Source organism: Bufo bufo, chromosome 1 (assembly GCF_905171765.1).
Source record: "Bufo bufo chromosome 1, aBufBuf1.1, whole genome shotgun sequence".
Lineage (NCBI taxonomy): Eukaryota > Metazoa > Chordata > Amphibia > Anura > Bufonidae > Bufo > Bufo bufo.
In genome coordinates this window covers 393,922,448-393,949,354 of record NC_053389.1, presented here as the reverse complement: position 1 = coordinate 393,949,354, position 26,907 = coordinate 393,922,448, and the positions used below count along the sequence as shown (strand labels likewise).

At 45.9% G+C, this 26,907-nt stretch overlaps 1 protein-coding gene across 5 annotated transcripts in view; it reads left to right on the top strand.

Moving 5' to 3' along the window:
• Positions 1–26,539, top strand: part of AFF4 (AF4/FMR2 family member 4) — a 103,598-nt gene extending 77,059 nt beyond the window's left edge. For all 5 annotated transcript variants that reach the window (XM_040405836.1, XM_040405818.1, XM_040405840.1 and 2 more), the window contains 10 exons: positions 12,764–12,846; positions 13,247–13,478; positions 15,401–15,489; positions 19,121–19,184; positions 21,599–21,735; positions 22,905–22,976; positions 23,219–23,312; positions 23,644–23,687; positions 24,496–24,716; positions 24,814–26,539. In XM_040405836.1, the coding sequence (XP_040261770.1) occupies positions 12,764–12,846; positions 13,247–13,478; positions 15,401–15,489; positions 19,121–19,184; positions 21,599–21,735; positions 22,905–22,976; positions 23,219–23,312; positions 23,644–23,687; positions 24,496–24,716; positions 24,814–24,941 (1,164 nt within the window). In that variant the 3' untranslated portion in view covers positions 24,942–26,539. The remainder of the gene's footprint in view (positions 1–12,763; positions 12,847–13,246; positions 13,479–15,400; positions 15,490–19,120; positions 19,185–21,598; positions 21,736–22,904; positions 22,977–23,218; positions 23,313–23,643; positions 23,688–24,495; positions 24,717–24,813) is intronic.
• Positions 26,540–26,907: the final 368 nt, after the last annotated feature.

Sequence of the window (26,907 nt, the reverse complement as noted above, 5' to 3'; positions counted from 1 at the left end):
CATTCAACTTGTCTAGTCCTGTCCAGCTCCTTTTGACAGAAATTTTACTTTGATGTGAAACTGCTGTTTAAAAACGTAAAATTCTTCTTTTAAAGATCATTTCTCGCCCATATTCCTTGGGGGACACAGGAAACCATGGGTATAGCTCTGCTCCCTAGGAGGCGTGACACTAAGTGAAAGCTGTAAGCCCCTCCTCCATCAGCTATACCCTTCAGCCTGGAGAAGAGACTGCCAGTTTTTGCTTAGTGTCCAAGGAGGCAAGACACCCCCTGCTTATGCAGGGTTGTTTTCCTATGATTTTTTATTTTTGCGTTATTTGTTTTTAATTCGATTTTTTTTTTTTCTACCTACAGGGACAACAGAGGCGCATTAGACCCCTCTGTTTCTCCCGGGGTTGAGTTGCGCCAGTGCCGGTAATTCCGCACTGCCGCCTCCCCCACAGAAGACAAGGTGGACCAGGGCAGCCTCGCTCCCCTGCGTCCCGCCAGCTCAGGGTCGCCCGCACGCCAAGTCCCTCCCCCGGCTTCCTGCCACTGCGGTGCCAGAAGCTGAAGGGGCGACCCCCGCTGGATGGACTGAGGGCGAAGACAGCGTATGGTGAGAGTGGCTGCTCCAGCCTCCCCTTCCTCCCTCCCACCGCTGCTACATCCCCATGGCCGCTGCTACATCCCCCATGGCCACTGCTACATGGCCACTGCTGCATCGCTCCCTGCTTCCTCTGACCCGCCTGACTGGGCTAGATCCCTGTCCCAGGCCGTGGAAAGCCTCACTCATGTCGTGGGCCGCCTAATAGACAGGCCACCTACCCCGCAGGACGCCACTCTGACTGTCGCGCCCTCCGGGTCCACTGCTTCTGCCGCTGCAGCGGGTTCACTCTCTCCTAGTGACCCCTCCCGAGCTAGGCACTCTCAGAAGCGTATTAGAGTAGAGCGAGCCTCCTCCTCTGAGGCCTCACTCTCCCCGCCACGCGTGCGCACCCAGACGGGCCTCTCCTCTCCAAGGGATTCACTCTCTGAAGGTGAATTGGCGGTTTCAGATTTGGAAATGGACTCGGCCCTGCCGTCCAAGCTAGCCTCAGCGATGGGTCAACTCATCTCTGATATTCGTGACACCTTTAAGGTGCAGGATGATCCCCCTAGCTCTGACGCAGCTAGCGTCTCCTTTATCAGACCCAGGCAGGCCTCAAAAGTCTTTCCAATCCACTCTGATTTCTCCTCCGTGGTGTCTAAGGCTTGGGCTCGCCCGGACGCCCGTTTTGTCAACCCCAAGAAGCTGGACATTTGCTATCCTTTTCCAGCTGATGTCGTGGCCACCTGGTCTTCCCCACCCAAGGTGGACCCCCCTGTGGCCCGGCTGTCAAAGAACACGGCCATCCCTGTTCCTGACGGATCCTCTCTTCAGTCAGCGGAGGACCGTCGCATGGAGACCCTTTCCAAGGGCATTTTTGCTGCCTCCGGTTCTGCTCTCAGACCGGTTTTTGCCTCTGCTTGGGCAGGGAAAGCAATCTCTGCTTGGGGTGCGCAGCTGGAACAGGAGTTGGACTCGGACGTCCCCATCCAGGACCTACGTTCCTTGGCCCAGCTTATTATTCGGGCCGGGAATTTTGTTTGTGAGGCCTCCCTTGATGCGGGAGCCCTTATTGCACGCTCCTCCGCCCTGGCAGTTGCCGTCAGGAGGGAGCTCTGGCTGAAGGTTTGGAAAGCGGACGCTGCCTCCAAACGTTCCCTGGCGGGGCTACCGTTTGCGGGTTCCCGCCTTTTCGGGGTCCGCTTAGACGAACTTATTTCGGAGGCCACGGGTGGTAAAAGCACCCATCTTCCTCAACCCCAAGCCAGGGGCGCCCCCCGCGGACGCCCTGGTGCGTCTCGTTTTCGGTCCTCCCGCAGGGCCTCTGGGGCTCCCACCACAGCTGCCGCTTCGGCTCCTCCCCAGGATAAGCGTAGGAAGCCGTTTTTTCGGGCGCAGCCCTCCTGGCGCAAGCCGCAGGCTGCCCGCACACCCGCAGCAAAACAGTCCTCTGCCTGAAGGCGCGCCCCCACCCACCCGGGTGGGGGGCCGGCTCCTCCTTTTCAGGGACGTCTGGATGGCTCACGTCTCCGACGCCTGGGCCCTCGAAATTGTGTCCTCCGGATACAAAATCGAATTTGCATCCTTCCCTCCAGATCGGTTCTTTTGCTCCCGCCCGCCGCGGGACCCGAAAAGCGCGGCTGCGTTCTCCGCGGCCGTTCAAGCCTTACTGGACAGGGGGGTGATTACCCCCGTTCCTCTAGAGGAAAGGTTCCAAGGGTTCTACTCGAACCTCTTTGTAGTTCCCAAGAAGGGAGGTTCGGTGCGGCCCATTTTGGACCTCAAAAAGCTCAACCGTTTTCTCCTCCTTCGACGGTTTCGGATGGAGTCCCTCCGTTCCGCGGTGGCTTCCCTGGAGCAGGGAGATTTCATGTCTTCCATCGATATACAGGATGCCTACCTCCATGTTCCGGTAGCCCGGTGTCACCATCGCTTCCTCCGATTCGCCGTGGGGGACCTCCACTTCCAATTTGTCGTCCTTCCCTTTGGGCTGGCAACAGCCCCCCGGGTGTTCACCAAGGTCCTGGCCCCGGTTTTGGCCTTACTCCGTTCCAGGGGTGTTTTTCTGCTACCGTACTTGGACGATATCCTCATCAAGGCTCCGTCCCTTTCTCAAGCGGTTGCCAGCGTGGATCTCACTCTAGAGACTCTGGCGAGGTTCGGTTGGGTCATCAACTTCCCCAAGTCCTCTCTTTCCCCCCTCCAGACAACTAGTCTTCCTGGGAATGCTTTTAGACACGGGAGCGGCGGAGGTACGTCTTCCCTCGGAAAAACGTCTGATCCTCCGTGGGGCGGTTCGGGGTCTCCTTCTCCACCGTCAACCGTCCTTCCGCTTCTGCATGCGGGTCTTGGGGCAAATGGTTGCCTGCTTCGAGGCGATCCCATTTGCGCAGTTTCACTCCCGCCCTCTCCAACGGGCGATCCTCTCCTCCTGGGACAAATCGCCGGAGTCTCTGGATCATCCCTTCCATCTATCGCCTCCGGTGCGGTCATCTCTCCGCTGGTGGTTACAGTCCCCTCTTCTGGGCAGGTCTTTTCTGCCACTCAACTGGTTGGTGGTTACAACCGATGCCAGTCTCTTGGGCTGGGGAGGCGTCTTTCCTCCCCGATCCGTCCAGGGCATTTGGTCTCCATCGGAGTCCAAACTCTCGATCAATGTCCTGGAGCTGAGAGCGGCCCTTCTGTCTCTACGACACTGGACTTATCTGCTGAAGGGTCATCCAGTTCGTGTACAATCGGACAACGCCACGGCTGTGGCGTACATAAACCACCAGGGGGGCACTCGCAGCGCTGCAGCAATGCGGGAGGTCACCAGCATTCTCCGTTGGGCGGAAGCCCACGTCCCGGCCCTATCTGCAATTTTTATTCCAGGGGTGGACAATTGGGCGGCGGACTTCCTCAGTCGCACCACCGTCGACCCCGGCGAGTGGTCTCTTCACCCGGAGGTATTCGAGGCCATTTGCCTTTGTTGGGGCATACCGGACGTGGACCTCATGGCCTCAAAATTCAATCACAAGGTCCCCGCCTATCTGTCCAGGGCCAGGGATCCGGGAGCTTGCGGAGCCGACGCCCTCGTTCTTCCTTGGCGAGGCTTCGCGCGCCCATACATATTCCCTCCCATCCCTCTCCTGCCCAAGGTCCTTCGGAAGATTGCGGCGGAAGGCGTCTCGGTGATTCTGGTCGCTCCGGACTGGCCCCGCCGGTCTTGGTATGCCGACCTCATGCTGCTCCTGGCAGACGCGCCCTGGCCGCTGCCCGCCAGGGAAGATCTTCTCTCTCAGGGACCGATCTTCCACCCGCGTTTAGGGTCCCTACGTTTGACGGCGTGGTTGTTGAGACCACCGTCCTGACACGTAGGGGTTTTTCTGCGGACGTCGTCCGCACCATGATCCGCGCCCGTAAGCCGTCCTCTTCTAGGATCTATTATAGGACCTGGAGGACCTTTTTGGGGTTCTGTGCCGATCTGGGGATTCCTCCGCTCCGTTTTTCTCTCCCCACCGTTTTGTCCTTCCTGCAGAGCGGACTGGCCCAAGGTCTAGGCCTTAGTTCTTTGAAGGGTCAGGTGTCTGCGCTGTCTATTTTGTTTCAGCGCCCACTGGCCCCCCTTGGTCCTGTCAAGACCTTCCTTCAGGGCGTGGCTCACGCGGTTCCCCCGTACCGCCCTCCGGTACCGCCCTGGGACCTGAACCTGGTTCTCTCAGCGCTCCAGGCTTCTCCTTTCGAGCCTCTGCGGACCGTTTCCTTGCGACTTCTGTCCTGCAAGGTTATTTTCCTTGTAGCCGTCACCTCTCTTCGGAGGGTGTCCGAATTGGCTGCACTCTCCTGTCTGGAACCTTTCCTAGTGTTCCACCAGGACAAGGTGGTTCTTCGTCCGGTCCCTTCCTTCCTTCCTAAGGTGGTCTCCGCCTTTCATCTGAACGAGGACATCGTTCTCCCCTCTTTGTGTCCTTCCCCTTCCCACCCGCGGGAGAGGAAGCTTCATCGCCTGGACGTTGTCAGGGCGCTCAAGATTTACCTGGAAGTAACCAGCTCTTTCAGGCATACTGACTCGCTCTTTGTGGTCCCGGAAGGGTCGCGCAGAGGGATGGCGGCATCCAAAGTTGCTATCGCCCGTTTTGTCAAGATGGCTGTTACTGAGGCTTATCTCGCCAAGGGCAAGGTTCCGCCCCTTGGTGTTACCGCTCACTCCACTAGAGCGGTCGGGGCTTCCTGGGCTCAGAGGAATCGGGCTTCTACGGAGCAGATTTGCAAGGCGGCCACTTGGTCCTCCTTGCACACCTTCACCAAGTTCTACAGGGTGCATACTCATGCGTCGGCTGACGCTGCTTTAGGCCGTCTGGTGTTGCAGGCGGCAGTTAATTGATGCCTCTGGTGTTGGTCTAGTTTGTTCTGGTCCCTCCCTTTTGGGACTGCTCTGGAACGTCCCATGGTTTCCTGTGTCCCCCAAGGAATATGGGCGAGAAAAGGAGACTTTTGTATTACTTACCAGTAAAGTCTCTTTCTCGCTCTTACTTGGGGGACACAGCACCCGCCCTTCATTTGGGTTACAGTTGTGGTTCCGGCTTGGTTGCCCCCGTTGGGGCTCGACAGTTCTTTTTCCGGTTGGTGGTTATCTTTCACTACTTGGACACGCAACTGGCAGTCTCTTCTCCAGGCTGAAGGGTATAGCTGATGGAGGAGGGGCTTACAGCTTTCACTTAGTGTCACGCCTCCTAGGGAGCAGAGCTATACCCATGGTTTCCTGTGTCCCCCAAGGAAGAGCGAGAAAGAGACTTTACTGGTAAGTAATACAAAAGTCTCCTTTTGTCAGCAGATTTGTACCTATGAAACGGATCATGGCCATGTCGAAGTGGAGAGGGAGTGGTAGTTTCAGAGAGAGCAGAGCCTCTAGGTGTGATGGCAACGCCCCCGTTGCTCCTAGAGACACACTTTGTATATCTTAAAACATAATTTTTCTCATCATGCTCTGTGGAAAATATTACTGCTGCCAAGTGCCAACCAGTGCAATTGTAGTAGTCGTGCTTTGGCATATTGTCTGTCCAGTTGCTAATGTTCGGAAACAAGTTAGAGGACCTTTCATGAGTTCAAACATTGTAAGATAACTATCTGGCCATGTAGAGCGGCGCCCAGGGGGTCTCACTGCACTTACTATTATCCCTGGGCGCCGCTCCGTTCTCCCGCTGTGGCCCAGTTACCTTCTCCTGCGCTGTATGGTAATTGCTACTATCGGTTCACCAGGGAGGAGTCTGCCCTGTTTCACCCTAGGCGTTCCTTCTCCCTCACAGAGCTCACAGCCAGGGAGAAAAAAAAACTCCCAAGTCTGTGAGTTCTGCGCTGTGATTGGACAGCGCTACAGCCAGGGAGAAGGAACGCCCAGGGAGAAACAGGGCAGACTCCTCCCTGGTGAACCGAGAGTAGTAATTATCATACAGTGCGGGAGAAGGTAACAGGGCCACAGCGGGCGAACGGAGCGGCGCCCAGGGATAATAGTAAGTGCAGTGAGATCCCTGGGCGCCGCTCTACATGGCCAGATAGTTATCTTACAATGTTTGGACCCATGAAAGGTCCTTTTTAAAGGGGTTATCTCACTTCAGCAAGTGGCATTTATCATGTAGAGAAAGTTAATACAAGACACTTACTAATGTATCGTGATTCTCCATATTGTCTTTTTTGCGGGCTTGGTTTATTTTTCCATTACATTATATGCTGCTCGTTTCCATGGTTACGACCACCCTGCAATCAGTCAGTGGTGGACTTGCACACTATAGGAAAAAGCGCCTGTGCACTTCCGCGTTCCTGGCCACCAGAGAAGCCGGTGCTTCTTCCTATAGTGTGCAAGCACAACCACCGCTGAAGGATTGCAGGGTGGTCTGTAACAATGGAAACAAGCAGTGTATAATATGATGGAAAAATGAATTGAGCCAGCAAAGGAGGCAATATGGACTATAACAATATATTAGTAAGTGCTAGGATTGGGCGATAACAAAAATATTCAGATGATAACTATATTAAGAAATTTATCGCGATAACGATATATATCGCGATAAATACCCGTTTAAAAGAAAAAAAAACACAAGGAGACATTATACTGTATGGGGGGCAGCCACAAGGAGACGTTATACTGTATGGGGGGGGCAGCCACAAGGAGACGTTATACTGTATGGGGGGGGCAGCCACAAGGAGACGTTATACTGTATGGGGGGGCAGCCACAAGGAGACGTTATACTGTATGGGGGGCAGCCACAAGGAGACGTTATACTGTATGGGGGGGCAGCCACAAGGAGACGTTGTGGCTGCCCCCCCATACAGTATAACGTCTCCTTGTGGCTGCCCCCTCATACAGTATAACATCTCCTTGTGGCTGCCCCCCATACAGTATAACGTCTCCTTGTGGCTGCCCCCCCATACAGTATAAGGAGACGTTATACTGTATGGGGGGACAGCCACAAGGAGACGTTATACTGTATGGGGGGGCAGCCACAAGGAGACGGTACAATAAAGTCTTGTGGCCACAGGCCACCATACATACAATAATACTTTACGATATACTTTTCTCGCGGCTGCCTCGCTTGTGTGCTCCGATTCTGACATCAGATGTCGGTGGGCGGAGATTTGAATATGGGAGCAAGGAGGAGGGAGAGCCGGGAACGGCCCGCTGCGGGAAGTAATATGTTTCTAATTTTGTCATCAGAGCACACTAGCGAGGCAGGCGCAGGAAGAGTCTCTCCAGAGACACCCAGTACTCACACAGAGTTCACCACATACAATGGAACCGGCACGGGTGGGTGACGGACGTTGATGTCAGATGGTGGGTGGAGTCTAGAGACTTGAATAAGGGAGGCGGAGCAAGAAGGAGCCAGGAGCGAGTGAAAGTAATGTGTTGTACTTCTCAACGCTATGCAAGGTGCAGGGGCGGGCGGACGCAGATTTAGAAGCGGTCAGCACACATGACCGCTTCGATGACGTCCCAAAATACTGCGGTAATTAGGAAACAGCGATATCGCCATATCGTCGTTTTTTAATACCGCGGTATATCGTGAACACCGGTATATCGCCCAACCCTAGTAAGTGCCTGGTAATAACTTTCTCTACAAGTTAAGACCTACACATGCTGCCATTGTGGCATAGCAGATGAGAAGTCATCTCTTAAATAGCAGCGTTCAAAGTATTAAAACTGAGATGTAAAGAACATCGGGGGGGGGGGGGGGGGTGGTGAATTATGAGGGATTATCAAAGCTGGCTTAGTTCCCCAACCAATCAGATTCCACCTTTCATTTTCCAAAGGAGCTCTATAGAATCTGAGTGGTTGCTATGATCAGCTAAGCCAGTGTTCCTTTACACACACGCCTCCCTCCCCATTTATACAGGCTTGTGCTGCATACAGCTGAGGCCAGTGATTGGCTGCAGTGGTCACATGCAGTATATGGACATGTCATCACTTTGGTATAGAAGAAATCCCAGCAGTCGTGTCTTGATAATATGATGTTTTTTTTTATTGCATCAAATCGATAGGTCCTACACCCAGGACGCGTTTCGGCAAGCATGCCTTCATCAACAGGTGAGAATATACTCAAAGGATACAGGTATATATAAGGAAAGATATAAGGTACCGCCTCTCATGTCAGATGTGGGATCCAACATCTGACAATATGGTATTTTGATAGGTTACTTTGATTCATTTGTTCTCATTGCCCTTCTATATATATTGCTCAGTTAATTGTATCAAGTGATTGTTTAATTAGTTCCCGCCCTTGTGGGCGTGACGTCATGAGAGGCGGTACCTTATATCTTTCCTTATATATACCTGTATCCTTTGAGTATATTCTTACCTGTTGATGAAGGCATGCTTGCCGAAACGCATCCTGGGTGTAGGACATATCGATTTGATGCAATAAAAAAACATCATATTATCAAGACACGACTGCTGGGATTTCTTCTATACCATTATTGGAGATTGCTCCTATCCGTGCAGCGTGCACAGGGTGAGTGCTGGCTGATCCATTCTCATGTCATCACTTTGGTCAGGAAATCAAAACCCAGCAGAGAGGATAGGGGAGCAGTGCGGGAACGAGAAGCATAACTTTTTTTTCTTTAAACGTTACTTGTAAAGCCGTGGCCGCGGCATGAAGTAGCTATAAGCCACTGCTCTGCGATCCTCAGCCCTCCCTCCTATTGAGATTTATGGGAGGCAGAAAGGACGGTGCCACCTTTTGGGTTTTGGCAGAATTTCATTGCAGCTGCCCGCGCCAAAATTCAGCTGGAAAATCCATCTTGTGAACAGCCCCTCATTGCGTTGCCTTTAATGATATTGTCCACATGTGCCTTTACTTTATATCTCTGTAGACACATAAAATAGGTCAAGCAACTAGGTACCCCAGCCCAAGTCTTCTGTGCGTAGAGCAGAGGTCACATGACAGGAAGGTGACATAGAGAAATCTGCTACCATGGTAACCCCAGAGCAGGCTTAATATTTCCGTTATTGCAGCTGTTGGGAAATCCGCAAGAGGACAGGAGCAAATGACATTACACACGTGCAGACTCTGCAGAAGGAAACCTTGCTTTTCACCAAAATTCCTACCACTGAATGGTTAAATTCCACAACATCCCTTGCTTCTCTTGTACTGAATTCAGCTACATTTAGGGGCTGTTCACACAACCACGTTTGACAGTGGAATTTGGCATGGATTCCAGAAAGACAGCGGTAGCAGTCTCTCATTGTTTTGAGGACTATAGGAGGCGAATTCTGTGTGACTGCCGGAGGTTTTTTGGAGTGGAATCCTCAGATCAGACCCCCATAAATATCAGGACATCACATCAGCCCTCCATGTCAGAACCCCATCAGACCTCTATGTCAGACCCAAACAGACATCAGAACAGCCCTTTTCTTTCAGACTCCCATCAGACTAAAATAAAAAAACGTCCTTGCCTCTCCTGCGCCGCGGCTCCGCTCCGGTGTCACACTCCCCTGACTGCATGCAGCGTCAGGTCGTAGTGTGTGCACTACGTCCTGATGCTATATGGGGTCAGGACAGTGGAGCCCGGGCCCTAGCAAGAAGACCAGGGAGGGTGAGTATCGGAACCGCTTGCAGCACTTCTTCCCCACTCCTGGCACCTAATGCATACTAGTGAGCGCTTCCATAATGGAAGCGCTCACTAGCATTTGCTTTATAAGATGCACGGCCATTTTCCCCCTACTTTTGGGGGGGGGGAGTGCGTCTTATAAAGCGAAAAATATGGAATATAACAATAGAGAAATCTTACTCAAACTGTGCTTTACAATCACTACCTTTTTTTAAAAGGGGTTGTCCAGGCTTTTACTGTTGATGATAGGTCATCAATATCAGATCGGCGGGGGTGCCATAGACAGCAGCAGTGGACAGGAAGAGTGACGGGACCAGGTGTCAGACCCCACCGATCTCATGTTGATGACCTTTCCTGAAGATAGATCTGTAGTAAAAGCCCGGACAGCCCCTTTTAACAACATGAAATCTCATTATCTCACCAGTATGACCACTACAATTGGCCAGATCTGGTCATTTAGTCTCTGGCTGAGTGCTTGGAATAGTCAACACATTTTTAAAGAGAGTCTTTCACCTAAACTGACCATTATAGAACACTAACATCATGATCTGCATTATAGTCCCCATATTGGAATGCTACTTACCGTATGGCTGTCCGTTGCCTATTTTCGCTAAAAAACACTTTTATTCAATATGTTAGGTTCTGAAGGTGCCCAGGGGCAGCGTTCAAGCGGCCGGTGCCTAGGCCCCTCGTCGCTTTTCATATGAAACCCCTCCCCTTTCACCCCTCTGGCCCACCCTAGGTTCTTCAGAAATCCAGCGCCGTTCACAAGATTCGCTGCGCCTGCGCACTTCATTCCCCATTATGGGCAAAAGCATAAGGCCGGCTAGATGTACGGGCCGGCACATGCGCATTAAACGCTCTTGTGCCTCTGTCCATAATGGGGAATGAAGTGCGCAGGTGCAGCAAATCTTGTGAACAGCGCTGGATTTCTGAAGAACCTAGGGCAGGCTATACGGTAAGTAGCATTCCAATATGGGGACTAAAATGCAGATCATGGTGTTAGTGTTCTATAATGGTCAGTTTAGGTGAAAGACTCCCTTTAAAGGGGTTTTACAAGATATTTTAAATGATGACCTATCCTGTGTATAGTTCATCAGTATCTTAGCAGTGGTGGTCCAACACCCAGTACCCCCGCCAACCAGCCCTTTGAGAAGGCATCAGTGCTCACAGTACGGCCTCCTCTCACCTCACCAAGCACAGCGCTGTGCATTGTATAGTGGCTGTATTTTGTATTGCAGTCCAGCTCCATTCACTTTAACCGTGACCGATGAATGGTGACATCATGTGACCTAGGAAAAGCCTAGAGAAAGCCCACAGCTCTACTGTGAGCATCGGTGCCTTCTCAAACAGTTGGAACCCCACCTCTCAGATACTGATGACCTATCCAGAGGATAGATTATCAGTTCAAATCTCGGAAAACCCCTTTAATAACTGATGCATTTGATAAAGTGACAACTGTTTGTAATCTGGCTACAGTCTACAATTAAAGACTTCGGGGGTCATTAGGCGTATTTCAGGGCACAGATTGCGGCGCAACAATTAGGCTATTTTCACACTTGCGGCAGTGTGATCCGGCAAGCAGTGCCGTTGGATCCGCCGATCTGGATGTGACTGAAAGCATTTGTGAGACTCCTCCGGATGCGGATCAGTCTCACAAATGCATTGCAAGAACGGATCCGTCTCTCCGTTTGTCATGCGGACAGACGGATCCGTCTTGTATCTTTTTTTCACATTTTTACCGGTCTGCTCAGACCGAAAGGACGGATCCGGCATTCCGGTATTTTGAATGCACTAATACATTAATATGGGGAAACAGCATTCAGGCAAGTCTTCAGTTTTTTTCGCCGGAGATAAAACCGTAGCATGCTACGGTTTTATCTTTTGCCTGATCAGTCAAAATGACTGAACTGATGCATCCTGAACGGATTACTCTCCATTCAGAATGCATGGGGATATACCTGATCAGTAGTTTTCCCATATAGAGCCCCTGTGATGGAACTCTATGCCGGAAAAGAAAAACGCTAGTGTGAAAGTACCCTTAGTTGCGCCACAATCTGCAACTTCTCCCGGCTCAAACCAGGTCTAAAATTCTGGGCGTGGCATGGAAGGGGACATGCGCATGTTGCATTTTTATAAAAGGAGTCTCTGCTCAGCCCATCATTGTATGGGATTGGCCACTTTCTGGTTATTGTTGGCCAGTGTGAGATGACTGTCTCTTTGTTATATAGGCTTTGTTGATATTCTGCACCATTTTCTATATTTCATAAGGTATGCTCCCTTGTTTAGGGTCCATTCACACATCCATGTGTGTTTTGCGGATCTGCAAAATATGGACATCGGCAATGTGCGTTCCGCATTTTGCGGATCGCACATCGCCGGCACTTAATAGAAAATGCCTATTGTCCGCAATTGGGGACAAAAATAGGACATGTTCTATTTTTTTCGGGATTATAATTGCGGACCCGGAAGTGCGGGTTCGCATTTCCGGATTCGGGCAGCACATCGTGTGGCCCCATAGAAATGAGTGGGTCCGCAATTCCATTCCGCAAAATGCGGAACGGAATTGCGGGCGTGTGAATGGAGCCTTATAGTGTCTTTTGTGCTGTCCACACAGAGCCCTGCCCATAAGATGGCTGATGAAGGGTCATGTGACCAGGAATATCACCTCCATGTGATGTCTCCTCCATTCATACACACTGCACCTGCACTAAATTCCGAACAGTACAAGTGCAGATGGCAGGTGTAGTGTATCTGAACAGAGGAGACATCACATGAAGGATATTTTCCTGGTCACATGACCCTCCATCAGCAGCCATTTTATGGACAGGACCTCTGTGTGGACCGCAAAAGGGGCAAACAAGGGGTATACCTTATAAAATATAGAAAATTGTGCAGCTTTTCAAAAAAGACTATTAGTAAGAGCCATATAATCATCTCACAAACACGTTGGACAGCAATAACCAGAAAGTGGCTAACCCTTTTAAGACTGCAGTTAATTTCCAAGAGGATCATTTGCGTACATGTTACCAGATTCACAGATCCAGGCTCAGAAGAAAATCCAAGCTATTTCACTTATACCTAGAGGATGATGTTTTGTTACTTTTCTTTACAGAACGAAGAAGAGGTCAGGGGTAATGATAGCAAGAAACAGAAACTGGAGGAAAAGTCATCAAACCACAAGACGTCCAGCAAAGAGTGAGTCAATGATCAGTCTGTCCATGCTGTGCTGGTGCATGTGAGGAAAGGGGTACATTAAAAGGGTAATACATTTCCCCTATCAACAGGATCCAACTGTTGGGACCCAAACTGATAACGGACAGGGGTCCTGCGTTCCTCCTTTCTTGTTGTGTGTCCACTGCCGCTCCATTAAACTGGAGATGTGACCTCTCTTACCTATTGTCATGTTGTGATTGGAGGAGTTTCTCCCATAAGACAGGCAGCAGCATTGCATTCAACTCTGCAGCCTCCAATTGTCTAAATGTTAAGAGGTTACAACATTATGCACAAACTCAGACCACCATCCCCATGGTATGAACTCAAGTCAGCTATTTGCAGGATTGTGGTGTGGAAACCTTAATTTATGCCTTTTTCACAGGTCGACTAAACAGAATCCAGTGAAAGAAAAAGATCCGCTTCCCTCTCCGGCCCCTCCTGCACTACAGAAGGATTCAAAGACGGAGCGGAAGAGAACAGTTAGTCAGTCGTCCTCCCTGAAATCAGGCAGCAGTGGCAGCACTAAAGATACCAGCTCCAAAAGTAACTCTTCCGCCAAGCAAAGAAAGACTGAAGGGAAATCAGCCAACACTACAAAGGAGCCCAAGGTGAAGGTAACTGTCTGCCGTTTGGCTTTTATTTGGTGGGGGTTAGCTGGTTGTGATGTTGAAAAGGTTTAAGTCCTTATGATTTGCCAGCACTTACTTTACACCTTGTGTCTGTGAAAATGAGTTCTGAACTGTAACGTTTCTACAGTTCTGCAGTTGTGTGCCTTCACATATCCCATCATAGGCTCTGTTCACATTTGCCAGATCCACTGCCAAGGTTTCTGCAACAGAATGTGTGACAGAGAGCCTCCATAGGGGTTTGCTAACATTTAGAAATAACAGGTATGCACACACTCACTTTCTACATCCAATGCAGCTCTTATGCTGGTCAGTTGCTATCTACAATGATAGACAGACCAGCAGAGAATCAATGATTTGTGAAAGCCAAGTCCGTGCCTATTTGGTATTTTTCCCATATCCAGCTTAGACTGGATGTTTTTCTTTTATCTCCACAACGAAGCACCTACTATATTTTGACAGTAGGGGACTCCTTTAATCTCCACAACGAAGCACCTACTATATTTTGATGGTGGGCGATGCAGGTCCTCAGTCTGCAGCAATGTCTTCTGCTATGTCTGCAGTAAAGGCGGGTTGCAGACCCTGGGAGTGCCCCTACATTAAGAACTAGCTGTTACCAGCGGCTCAGGTTCACAGCTGGGGTCAGAGGAATCTAATCCTGGCTGTTTGCCCTTTGATTGCCATGGTCCATTACTGTAGAATGATCAAGGGGGATTCCTCCCTACTCTTAGATCACAAAGTTTCCCAGTAAGCTGCTCAAAGAATGGGTGAGCTTTCTGAAGGCAGTCCTGAAGACCTACAAGGGACCCCAAGGATGTCTGTCCAGTTATCCTGCAGTTATGAGACACTAATCGTGCCTTAACAGTACCATAGAGAGACTGTGCATAATGTATTAGCACAACGGATTATGGAATAGTTATAAAATAGTCCCATAATGTTTTTTTTTTGTTTTTTAAATGTTATAATTAATGTAGTAAAAAAATAAACAACCTACACATATTAGATGACCATAATAACCGTAAAAGGACACTACCAACAACATTTTTTTTTTATCACATATAAACAACCAATATGTGAATATTCTATAAACAGTTTTTTTTTTTTAATCTGGTGTATGGTTTTGTGGATATTATTTTTTGAAGTGACTTCATATATTCTACTTCCAGTCCTGGATTTTTAAAGAACATCTGTCAGCAGATTTGTACGTTATGAAACTGGCTGACCTGTTACATGTGCGCTTGGCTTCTGTAGGCATCTGTGTTGATCCCATGTTCATATGTGCCCGTATTTCTGAGAAAAATGAGGTTTTAATATATGCAAATGAGCCTCCAGGAGCAACAGGGGCGTCGCCATTACACCTAGAGGTTTTGCTGTCGCTGCCACTGTCGGGCCCTCACCACTTTGATTGGCAGAGCCAGGTGTGATGACTGGGAGGGGTGGGGGGCTGGAGTTACAGAAATGGCCAAGTGTTTGGTGCTTTGCTGTTTCTGTAACTCGCATAGCAATGAATAGGAGCCGTGTTACGGAAATGGTGTAGCTGGCTGTCCTGTGTTGTCAGCGTAGCTTGCATTCACTCACCCTGGCCGGAGGTTATTTCTGGCTTAGATGGAAATACACCTTTTAAAGACCTTTTTGGGCATGATCATTAAGGGGTTAAGTTCTCTGTTGGTCGGAGGCTCAGCTGCACAACTGTAAAGTTTTCTGGTTTTGCTATTTAGCTTATATTGTCATAGTAATAAATCACTTTTACACTTAGAATAGATTTATGTTTATGCTATTATATCACTGAAATGAGCAAATCTTACTTAATAATTCTAACAGTATGTCAGAAAGGGGGGTTTATGGTTTGATACAACCTTGGCGCGCTTGGTATAATTTTCTAGTAGTTATGGAGAATATTTCCTTTCTAGGAGAAAGCTTCAAATAACTCTGCTGCAGTTGCCTTTGTTCCTCCAATTGATAACAAATCCCGAAAAGCAAAGCTGACTTTTGAAGACAGGTAACCCTTTTCTTTTCTTTTTAATACATTTACAAAGTTTTGATGACACTCTTCCTAAACTGGGTGAACCTATGTATCTTAAAGGGTCACTGAGTTTGTAGAAAACTTTTGATATCTCATAGAAATATATGAAAGGTTTTGATAGGTTGTTGTCTGAGTGCTGAGACCCCCACCGAATCTTAGCCCCCTTTCACACGGGAGAGTATTCCGTGCGGGTGCAATGCGTGAGGTGAACGCATAGCACCCCCACTGAATCCTGACCCATTTATTTCAATGGGTCTTTGTACAAGAGCGTTTTTTTTCACGCATCACTTGTGCGTTGCATGAAAATCGCAGCATGTTCTATATTCTGTGTTTTTGACGCAACGCAGGCCCCATAGAAGTGAATGGGGCTGCATGAAAATCGCAAGCATCCACAAGCAAGTGCGGATGTGGTTTTCACTGATGGTTGCTAAGGAGATGAGGGATGAGCAACCCAGGACCCCATTTACTTTATTATTTTCACTGGACGCAACGCATCCGGACCTAATCCAGACACACTCATCTGCAAGGGGCCTTAGAACAAAGTGAGAGAAATGCTCATGCTCTCTCCTCACTGCAGGAAACTGCAGCAAGGAAAGTGTCTGATCTGAGTGCTTCTTTCTCTCTCTTCAGTCTATAGATCATGGGGTGGTCTCAGCTTTCAGACCCCACCTATTAAAAGCTTTGGTATGTCTCTATGACATATCGAAAGATCTCAGAAAGCTCAGTAACCCTTTAATTCAGCATGTCTATTTCTTACAGTTTTAGGATATTATTATACGGGGAAGGCTATGTGTCACTTGCCTTGCATACATTTAAAGGGGTTGTGCCATGATCTACTTCTAACTGTATTTTCATTAAATATTCTAGCTCCTATTTCTCCTTTGAGATATATAGATAGAGATATATATATATATATATATACATATATATATATATATATATATATATATATATATATATATATATATATTTATATTTGTCGCTTTATAAGACACACACCAGGTTTAAGAGGAGGAAAATAAGAAAATATTGATATTATTTTTTATCAGATCCTCAGATTAGACCCCCATAAATATCAGGACATCAGATCAGGCCCCTATATCAGGGCATCACATCTGACCCCCTTATCAGGGTATCATATCAGCCCTCAATGTTGGACCCCTATCAGACCTCAGATCTGCCCACATTGTCAACCCCCATCAGACCTCAGATCAGCCCACATTGTCAGACCTCTGATCAGCCCTCAATGTTATCATACCTTAGATCAGATTAAAATATTAAAATAAAAACCTCCTCTTGCCTATCCTGCGCCATGGTTCCTCTTCACCTCCGGCAGAAGTTGCGCTTCCCTGTCTTCCCGGACTGCTTGCAGCACCAGGTCAGGACAGTGAAGCGCCAGCCCCAGCAAGGAAGATCAGGGAGGGTGAGTACTAAAAGCCCTTGCGGTGCTTCGCTCCCAACTCCTGGCACCTAATTCATACTAGTGAGCGCTTTTATAATGGAAGTGCTCACTAGTATTCGCTTTATAAGACGTACGTCCATTCTCCCCACTGAATAGTGAAACACATTTACCGCAGGGTGCAATGGTAGGCTTATAACTTACGAATACGTCAGTTTTGATAAATGGTGTTATTTGGGGGAGGTGATATAACAGATATCTGTTGGACGGGATATTCTTATATTAGTGGGACAACCCCTTTAAATTGCACTTTTCGGGTGATATACTGTGACTGCTAGATACTGTTCTGTGACAGATTTCCATTTGTTTCAATGAGAGACGTACAGACCTATTCAGGAGTGGAAATACGGATATGGAATCCTGGGAGGTGAAACAGAGAATGCAATAGTTGCTCAATCTAAGTTTTGCAAACATTGCATGTGACTTTTGTTGTGTGCAATTGCTTAAAGGTTTACCATGTAGCCTTTTTACTGACTGGACCCCATGGTATTGGACCCCAAATGTCTCTTAATTGCAAGGGTAAAAGAATACTTCTACGTGGTTATCCTTTCAGTGGATTTGGAATGCGTGCTAGTTAATGGTTAACAGCTCATATTATAGAAATACAAACATTATTGCAGTTTAAAAGGATTTTCCCGTTCTGGAATGTTATAGTATATCTTTAGGGTATGTCATAACATCCAGTTTCATCAATGCCAGCTACTCACCTGAAGATAAATGGGCTGCCCAGCGAGAGAACAATTCGATTATTTTTTCAGAAATAATGTATTCTTCATTGCTCAAACATTAAAGGAATTTTTATTGTGGCTATACCATGCTAGAAGAACCGTGTTTTTACAAAATGACTTCAGCACTTCAACAAAAAAACGTTATTTTGCAGAAAACACAGTGATCAAAATTAGAACGTCAATTACTGTAGTACATTGAAAAATGACAACTACATTCTTTGAAGGTTACAACAGTCACCAATTAGTAGAAAGTGTAAAGGCCTTTGCTTTGAATGGCAGGACCTCACTCTTCTCTCGCACTGCTCTGGTGTGATTTTGGTCCACTCTTCTTTCAGTCCCTTCCACAGTTCGGTGACTGTAGTGGGTTTATTGGCCATAACGTTGTCGCCAAAGATTTTCCAGAGGTTTTCTATTTGGTTTAGATCAGGACTCTAAGCTGGCCATTTTATTATTTCAATGTTTTCAGTTGCAAGGAACTGCTTTTGCTGTGTGACAGGGGCCATTGTACTGCAAGAAAATTGCTGGCTGATTGAGTGATGAACGCAGGGAAGGAACCACATGTTGTCAAAGAAGCTTCTGATAAAGATTTGCATTCACTTTGCCATGTATCTGTATAAGAGGCCCAACTCTTGCTCCCAAAAATATTGCCCAATCCATGACACTTCCTCCTCCACCGTTCAGACTTCTTTACACACTTTGGGTTCAGTCTTTCCCATTGGACTCACATTAAACTTGCTTTCATCCTCTGTCCACACAGCATGTTGCTCAGCAAAAGTTAGCCGAGCCTTTTGTTGTTTTTCTGCTCATAAGAGGTTTGGTCATTGCTGAGTGGGCTTTCAGTCCAAATGCTCTTAAACGACGAGAGAGATCCTTACCCTGTTCAGTGCAATTCCAGCTGCGGTGTTGAACGGATTGCTCCTCGATATTCTCCGCATCATCCTGTCCTCTCTTGCATTTTTCTTTCATGGACGACCAGCCTTTCTTAAGACTTGAATGAGTTTGCGACGTTGAAAAGATGCAATGTTCTAAAAATCACAAAATGTAACTCATGAAAAATGTTTAAAATACTGCCTTATACTCCTGTTTTGGATAATTTCAAATAGGACTATGCGGTGACTGTGATGTTTAGGAAGTTGTATGTTCTCTAATTTTGAGCTTGTGTGTGTGTGTTGTATCTATATCTCTATCTCAAAACAAAAAAAGTAAAGAGCAAAAGACCGGCAACCAAGGTCTTGCTGAATACATTGAAAAAATATTGTGAAGAAAATGGGTGGTTTATTAACCCATGTGACGGCAACTTTTCAGCTCTCTATGGAGCCTTTGTCGTGTGTGTGTGTGTGTATGTATATATATATATATATATATATATATATATATATATATATAATATATATATATTTATGTATTTTGTCCCCTCCAGGAATCATTCAGCTGACCATTATTTACAAGAAGCAAAGAAGCTCAAGCACAATGCGGATGCTCTGGTAAACTATGACATGCTTCATGTTTTATATGGAATGTGTAAATAAATGCATGAATACAGTACTTGGTGGGCAGAGGGTAGAGGCGAGTATTGGGCTAGGTCTTGCTATATGTGAACGGGACTTTTCAAGCAAGATACTAACTGGGTTGTCTGGAAATTGAATATTAAAGGGGTTATCCAGGAAAAGATATTTATGACTTATCCTCGGGATAACTCATCAGTATCTTGTCTGCAGAGGTTCATAACTTCTTGCAGAAATAATAAAGGAATGAAACATAGTAATAAGAATAGATGCTGCAGAATTGTTATTACATGGGGAATGGAAGTAGATACTAAAACACACATCAGGAAAGGTTGCAGTCCTCTCTAAAAGTTCATCTCTATATTTTATTGCCAAATGGTTTTATTACCTCACACCCCTTTTAAAGAAAATGTGTCACCAAAAATTTTCTGCCAGTTAAAACCAGATAGCAACACATACCCTTTGCTTATGACAGATTATTTTTATTGTTTTAATGTATTTCCTGAACATGATTATAGGGGCTGCAATCCTGCCTGAGCTCCTCTTAAAAGTGGCCATACACATAAGATTAAAGGGAACCTGTCACCTGGAAAAGACAATTTACACTAATCACAGTACCTTAAAGTATCTCTCATAGTGTGCCCAAAGATGCATTCATATCTTCTTTCTGCGTTGTGCTGTCTCATAAAATCGACTTATAAAACTGTGTTTGGAACCTTTTTGAAGTCGTGCTGAAGTCACGGCGGCAGCAGCCTCCTTGACTCAACCGTCGGATAAGCCCGCCCCTATGCCGCTCCTCCGCATATTGATGGACATTTTTCCCTGTAGCCGTGACCGCGCTCTTCTCGCGCATGCGCTGTGCGCGTCCTGCCGCAGCGCGATCCCGGCTACGGCTCCCTCCCTCCCTGGCATCTGCATGTTCACTGCGCCTGCGCTGCAGTGCAAGCAGACAGTGATCGCGCTCACGCCGCAGGGGAGAAGCGATGGGCTCGAGCGTGCTGTATAGGAACAAAGCAGGCGCAGTGAACAAGAAGAGGCCAGGGAGGGAGGGAGCCGTAGCCGGGATCGTGCTGTGGCAGGACACGCACGGCGAATTCGCGAGAAGAGCGCGGTCACGGCTACAGGGAAAAATGTCCATCAATATGCGAAGGAGCGGCATGGGGGCGGGCTTATCCGACGGTTGAGTCAAGGAGGCTGCTGCCCCTGTGACTTCAGCACGACTTCAAAAAGGTGACAAACACAGTTTTATAAGTCGATTTTATGAGACAGCACAACGCAGAAAGAAGATGTGAATACATCTTTGGGCACACTATGAGAGATACTTTAAGGTACTGTGATTAGTGTAAATTGTCTTTTCCAGGTGACAGGTTCCCTTTAAAGTCGGCCAGGTTGGCCAACTGTTTAAAAAGAAACTAGCACGAACGAGAGATCGCGATCATGGATGGCAGACTCTTGTCTGCAGAAATGCAATCCGCCGCGCTGGAAAACTTTGGCTGGCCATCAGCCGAAACTGGATATTTATGGCATGATCACCAGAATTCAGCCGTTCATTTGCCATTCTGTTCAAGCACCAGGGAGTCAGTTTTTATCTAAAAAACAAAAAACTTGCTCCTTCGTTGGGCAGTTTAGTTGATGGGATTGTTCATACGATAACAATCCCATGGACGACTGATTGTTATGGCGGATCATTATCTCAAATGTATGGCCAGCTTAACAACATTTAGAAAGCATTAAGAAAATTGCTTTAATGCAGCCCCATGGTCCATAGACACAATGGTCTGGAGGGCACCTCACCGACTTCTATGGGAGAGTTTTCTGGGCATGCTCTGTGACCTCTGCAGAGGTCATCGTACAAGGAAAAAAAGAAACTTTTATAATCGCCTACATCCTGTCTTATCTATTATTCTGATCCTGCCTGGAACGATATCACCTCTGTGTATAGATTAGGAATGGCACCTATTATTAGGCTTAGTGGCCGGTGCGAAAGCTGCAGGATTTTCAGTTTTTTGTTTAAATATAGATATTGACATGGAAAATTAAAAGAAACATAGTCAAAAATTCTTTGAAAATATGTTAAACATAAAAATGTGATTTAAACAATAGGCCACTTTTGATGATACATTTCCTTTAAGTCCCCGCTTATTTTGTAAGCCTTTATCATTGCACTGATAAATAGTATTCCAGTCCGTGGAAGGGTGCAAATGTGCCCACTTTCAGAATCCTAATTTGTAACGCACAGTGCTGCAGTAAAGTTCTGTGTGCTTCATAAGTAACTGTAGTGGTTTATTCAGTTTGCCTTTTGTAAAGTGGTAGTGTCATGTGATAATGATATGTGCTCTTCATTTACCTCAAGAGTCTTCTTGCCTCTAACAGATACCTTTCTTTATCTGCAGTCTGACAGATTTGAAAAAGCAGTATACTACCTTGATGCTGTGGTTTCCTTCATCGAGTGTGGGAATGCATTGGAGAAAAGTGTGCAAGAGTCAAAATCCCCCTTTCCTATGTACTCTGAGACTGTGGAGCTGATTAAGTATGTGTTCTTTCTTTCATTCATACATACATCTTCTGGTCATGATTTCCATACCTTCCATATATGAACTGCTTACAATTTGAAGGCAGATGTGGAGAAGTCATATGTTAAGCCTTTCTTAGGCGACTTAATGTCAATAACTAGGGATGAGCGAATTGACTTATTAAACGTCCGAAGTCGATTCGCATAAAACTGTATTTGCTCCGATGAGCCAGAGTTCTGACTTTGCGAAGTCTCGTGAGACTTTGCGTAATAACTTCATAAATTGATTTCTACTGTAAAAAAAACTAAACATTTTTTCCAATTGGTACCTTGGAACCGAGCCAGAGTTCAGGAAAATGTGTGTTTTTTTTTTTTACAGTAGAAATCAATTTATGAAATTACCTGAAGTCTCACGAGACTTTGCGACGTAATAACTTTGGCTTATTGGAGCCAATACATTCTATTACTGTACGGAGCGCTCGTTTCATCTGAAGTCAAGTCGCTCATCCCTGTCAATAAGGCCTCATGCACACGCCGTATGTATTTAATCGTCCTTGAAACGCAGATCCTCAATATATACTGATGACGTCTGTGTGGCATCAGTTTTTTTGGACCCGTTTTGTGGGACGGACATATGGATGTGGAAAGCACATGGATGATTTATGTGCTTTCCACATTTATCTGTCAGTTCTGCAAAAGATAGAACATGTCCTATACTTGGCCACAAAATGTGGACCACTGATCCGTTGTAGTCATCTGTATTTTGCTGACCACAAAATACATGCGTTTCATGAGGCCTAAAGCAGATTTTCTTTTCTCTTTGACTTCCAGGCTACGCAGGCATTACCGATATATATTGCTAAATATTTTACCTGGTGGTGTTAAATGCATTCCTGCTTCTGGTTTTCCAGGCAGAGTTCTGTACTTTCAGCAGTGGCTGTGCCTGGTATTTCAGCTCAGTCTCTTCACATAAACACTGTAGTAATCCAGTACTGAGCTGTGCCTGGTAAATAATGGAGGGAATGTGATTTCATGTGCGATCAATGGTTCCTGAACAGATTCTAGATGATAAAATCGGTTGGCCAGCAGTTATTAATTTTTTGCACTGATTATTCATGTTCTATGCTTTGAGTAAGGCCTTAAGATACTTATATTATTTTTTTTACGTATTGTCCATTACTCCTTAGGTATACAATGAAACTGAAAAGTTCTTTAGCACCAGATGCTACAGCAGCTGATAAAAGATTGGCTGTTCTTTGGTAGGTACTGATAAATTCTTAAAGATAGTAATGTTTACCCTCAAGGAAACTCAGTCCTGCATCTCTTTCCCCCTTTCTTCCCCACATTGCCAGCCTCTAAGCCCCCAGAATCCATGTATAAGGGACTTGTCTTTCTACAGTACTTTTTGGCTCTGTGCGTGTATACACTGTATATAGAGATACATACAGTATATAATGTGTATGTTAGATTTTGTTGACAGTATATGCTTCTTTCTCTCTAGTCTTCGATGTCAGTCCCTCCTGTACTTGAGATTGTTTAAACTGAAGAAAGAGAGTGCACTGAAGTATTCAAAAACCTTAACGGAGCACCTAAAAGTAAGACCACCCAACATCCGCCACCAGTGGGAATCATTAGTGGCTCTATGTACTAACGCTGTCTTCATGAACAGTTAGTGCAGCTGGGATTTTTGTCCCCTTGCCTTGTACAAGTAAGCAGCGGGATGTGGTCCATTTACTTGTTAATATTGTCCCATGTCCAGGACACACTGGAAGGTTAAAGGGGTTTTCCATTTTATATATTAATGGAGAAATAATCCTCTTGAGAATTAGTAACCTGGAAAGAACTTGATTTCTCTTTATGCAGTATTAGACATCTTCCTATTCATGTACAAACTGTGCGCTGAATCCCTTCTTATCTTGTTTTCAGAATTCTTACAATAATTCACAAGCTCCATCGCCGGGTTTGGGAAGGTAAGAAAATGATGAGTGCACACAGCAGATTTTTTTTTTTCTGTTGTGTATATTGTGGCAGAGTTTGCGGTTACATGCAGATATTCATGTGGATTCACAGAAGATTCCACCCTATACATTGTAGGGGTAAAAATCCACGACAAAAGTGATATGCTGCAGATTTTTTCTGGATTGTACTGTAATTAGCTGCAGATTTGCAGTGCAGAAAATCTACAGCCAATCTGCAGCATTTGCATTCAACCAATAGTTTACGTGTCTTTTTTTTTAAATTTATTTATTAGATAGTTGCCTTTTTGCATGTCATACAGTAATCATTTTTCATCATTTGAAAATTGTTGCACATCTTCTGTGCTTATGCCCTAGCAGTCAAGGATGTTTTTTCATAATTATTGTTCACACTATGGTATTATAAAAATACTTTATTGAATAGATGAAATTATTGACAGACTTAAGGGAGGACGCGTCACCAGAAAACGCAATGCAACGTGAACTGGAGAAACTAAGCAGATCGATAAAGGAAAAGATTTAAACCTGTAATTTATACAATTGTATCTTTAGGTTTTCACAGGAAGTGGAAATAGCGATCTGTAGAGGAAGGAGAGACTGATGGCTATCTCTTATACCCACAATGCTGATAACCCCTTCTTGTACTGAAGCAAAGCTGTATATGAATCTGCTCTGCTTCTCCTGCTCTCAGATCACATTGCATTTTCTGGTGACAGGTTCTCTTCAGCAATCAATGTATTGTACGTCCATGTGCCACCAGTGATGATTATCTTACCCCTTGTGTCCTCCTCTCTTTAAACAGTAAGTCTGTCAGCATGCCTTCTCCCGTGTCTCCAAAGCTGTCTCCTGGTAGTTCCAACAGCTACACCTCCAGTGTGTCTAGTTCATCGGGTGGTACGTCGTCTGTAACTATTCCACAGAGGATTCACCAAATGGCAGCCAGCTATGTCCAGGTCACATCCAATTTTATTTATGCCACTGAGATTTGGGACCAAGCTGAACAGCTCTGTAAAGAGCAAAATGGTATGTTCTAAATTTACTGAGCGATTAGACAAATGTGGTCGTCTTCTGGTAGCGGGCCATTTCTGAAATCTTGTTTTTTTTTGTTTTCTCCCCTCAGATTATTTTACAGAACTGGATAAAGTAATGGGCCCCTTGATCTTTAATTCAAGCACCATGACAGAACTGGTACGCTACACTCGTCAAGGCCTGCATTGGTTGCGCTTAGATGCTGGTTTGAAGCATTAAGGACCCGGAATATTTTCTTGCTGCCTCTCTATTTTTCCACAACACTGTGTCCTGTTGAGAAGGAAGACTGCCATAACATACTGTCTGGCTGGTGCTGAGGACGAACCGCTCCGCACAACTTTGTTTCAGCCATAACCATGTAACACTTTCCTGATCATCTTGCTGAGAGACACATGCTGAAGCTTCACTTTTTATTTAAGAATAGAAAACTATTTAAACTATTTTTCATAGCATAATGAATGTTATTTTTTTTCCATCATTTTACAGAGGAATCGATATTCCTGATATCATGCACGATAACTTTTTAAAACTATTTATTTTATAAAGCTTATTGCAAATGTAAAAAGTACAGGGAAGCAGAGTCCTTCCCTTGTCTATGGTCAAACCGTCAGTGTCAGGGGGGGGGGGGGGGGGGGGGTTGGATCCCCACCTGTAGTAAGTAGTATTTTCCACAGACCACACATCTACGTTTTCTGATTGCTGTGACGTGTCACAGGGTTGGACCAAGTAAGTGACACCTTAAATCCTGTCTTTCAGCAGTGAAAGGGGGTTGTGCAGTTTTTAATATATCTCCTATCAAATTAGCCTTCCAAATTCTTTATTATACAACATATGCATTTTTTTTTTTTTAATGGTTTGTGGGCTTTGTCACTTTGTACTGTCTTACCGTGTTAGAGAAGAGAATAAGCAGCAGTGCATTTTAGTGTAGCGATAGGTACTTTCATACATGTCATTTAGGACCTGTGAAATGATCATATTATTAAGAAGAAAAAAGCAGAACAGAGCGCGCACATCAGATTTAAGAGCCAATATAAGCAAGAGACTATATATAGAGAGAGAGAGAGAGAAATATATGGAAATATAGAAGTATTATTGAGTGGGCGATGAAGGACTGCTCTAGACCACATAACACTATTTTACAATCAGTATGATACATAGTTTGTATGAAAGGCAATCTTCAGATTGGGTAACAGGGTATGATTTATTATACATAATCTATCAATGATGGAGTCACGTTAACTATGTCAGGTATTGAATCACTCTCTTGTATTCCCCCAGTATTCTGTGCAGAGTTTAGGATATTAAAATGTTGAGATATACAGAAGTGTAGCTGGTTTTCAGCTGATGGCAGAGAAACACAGTGTAATGTGAAGCAAGGCTTCTCTGTATTTAGCCCATGAAATGGGATCCTTTGGATTTTAACATGGAGGTCTACAAGACCTTCTTGGTAGGATGTACCTACAAAATGTATTAGCCCTGGTGCCAAGAAACGTTAAGGTCTTTAACGTGTAGCTCAATTATGAATTGCTTTTATACGGGAGAAAGGATGTTCTACTCTTATTGGCATGGACATATAATCCTTAGCGTGTACAGTGTTTTTGCTCTTCAGAAGTGAAAATGGTGCTTGAACAATTGTGCAGTATCTCCTAGTGACTGTCAGCAGCAGTGCCCTGGGTACTGCGCGCAATACTTTTTAGGCTGCTTTCACATTAGCGTTTTTTGCGGATCCGTCATGGATCTGCAAAAACGCTTCCGTTACAATAATGCAACCACATGCATCCGTCAAGAACGGATCCGGTTGTATTATATCTTCTATAGCCATGACTGATCCGTCTTAAACGCCATTGAAAGTCAATGGGGGACGGATCCTTTTTCTTTTGTGTCAGAGAAAATTGATCCGTCCCCATTGACTTACATTGTGTGTCTGCCTCCAGAGCGGAATGGTGACTGAACGGAGGCAAACTGATGCGTTCTGAGCGGATCCTTTTCCATTCAGAATATATTATGGCAAAACTGATCCGTTTTGGACCGCTTGTGAGAGCCCATGACAGAGCTCAGAAACGGAAAGCCAAAACTCTAGTGGGAAAGTAGCCTTACGTGGATCTCATGGAAAGCTCTTATATAGACCATTTCGCTTCAAAGGGTGTTGTTCCATCTGGAAGTTTATGGCATATACAGAGGATAT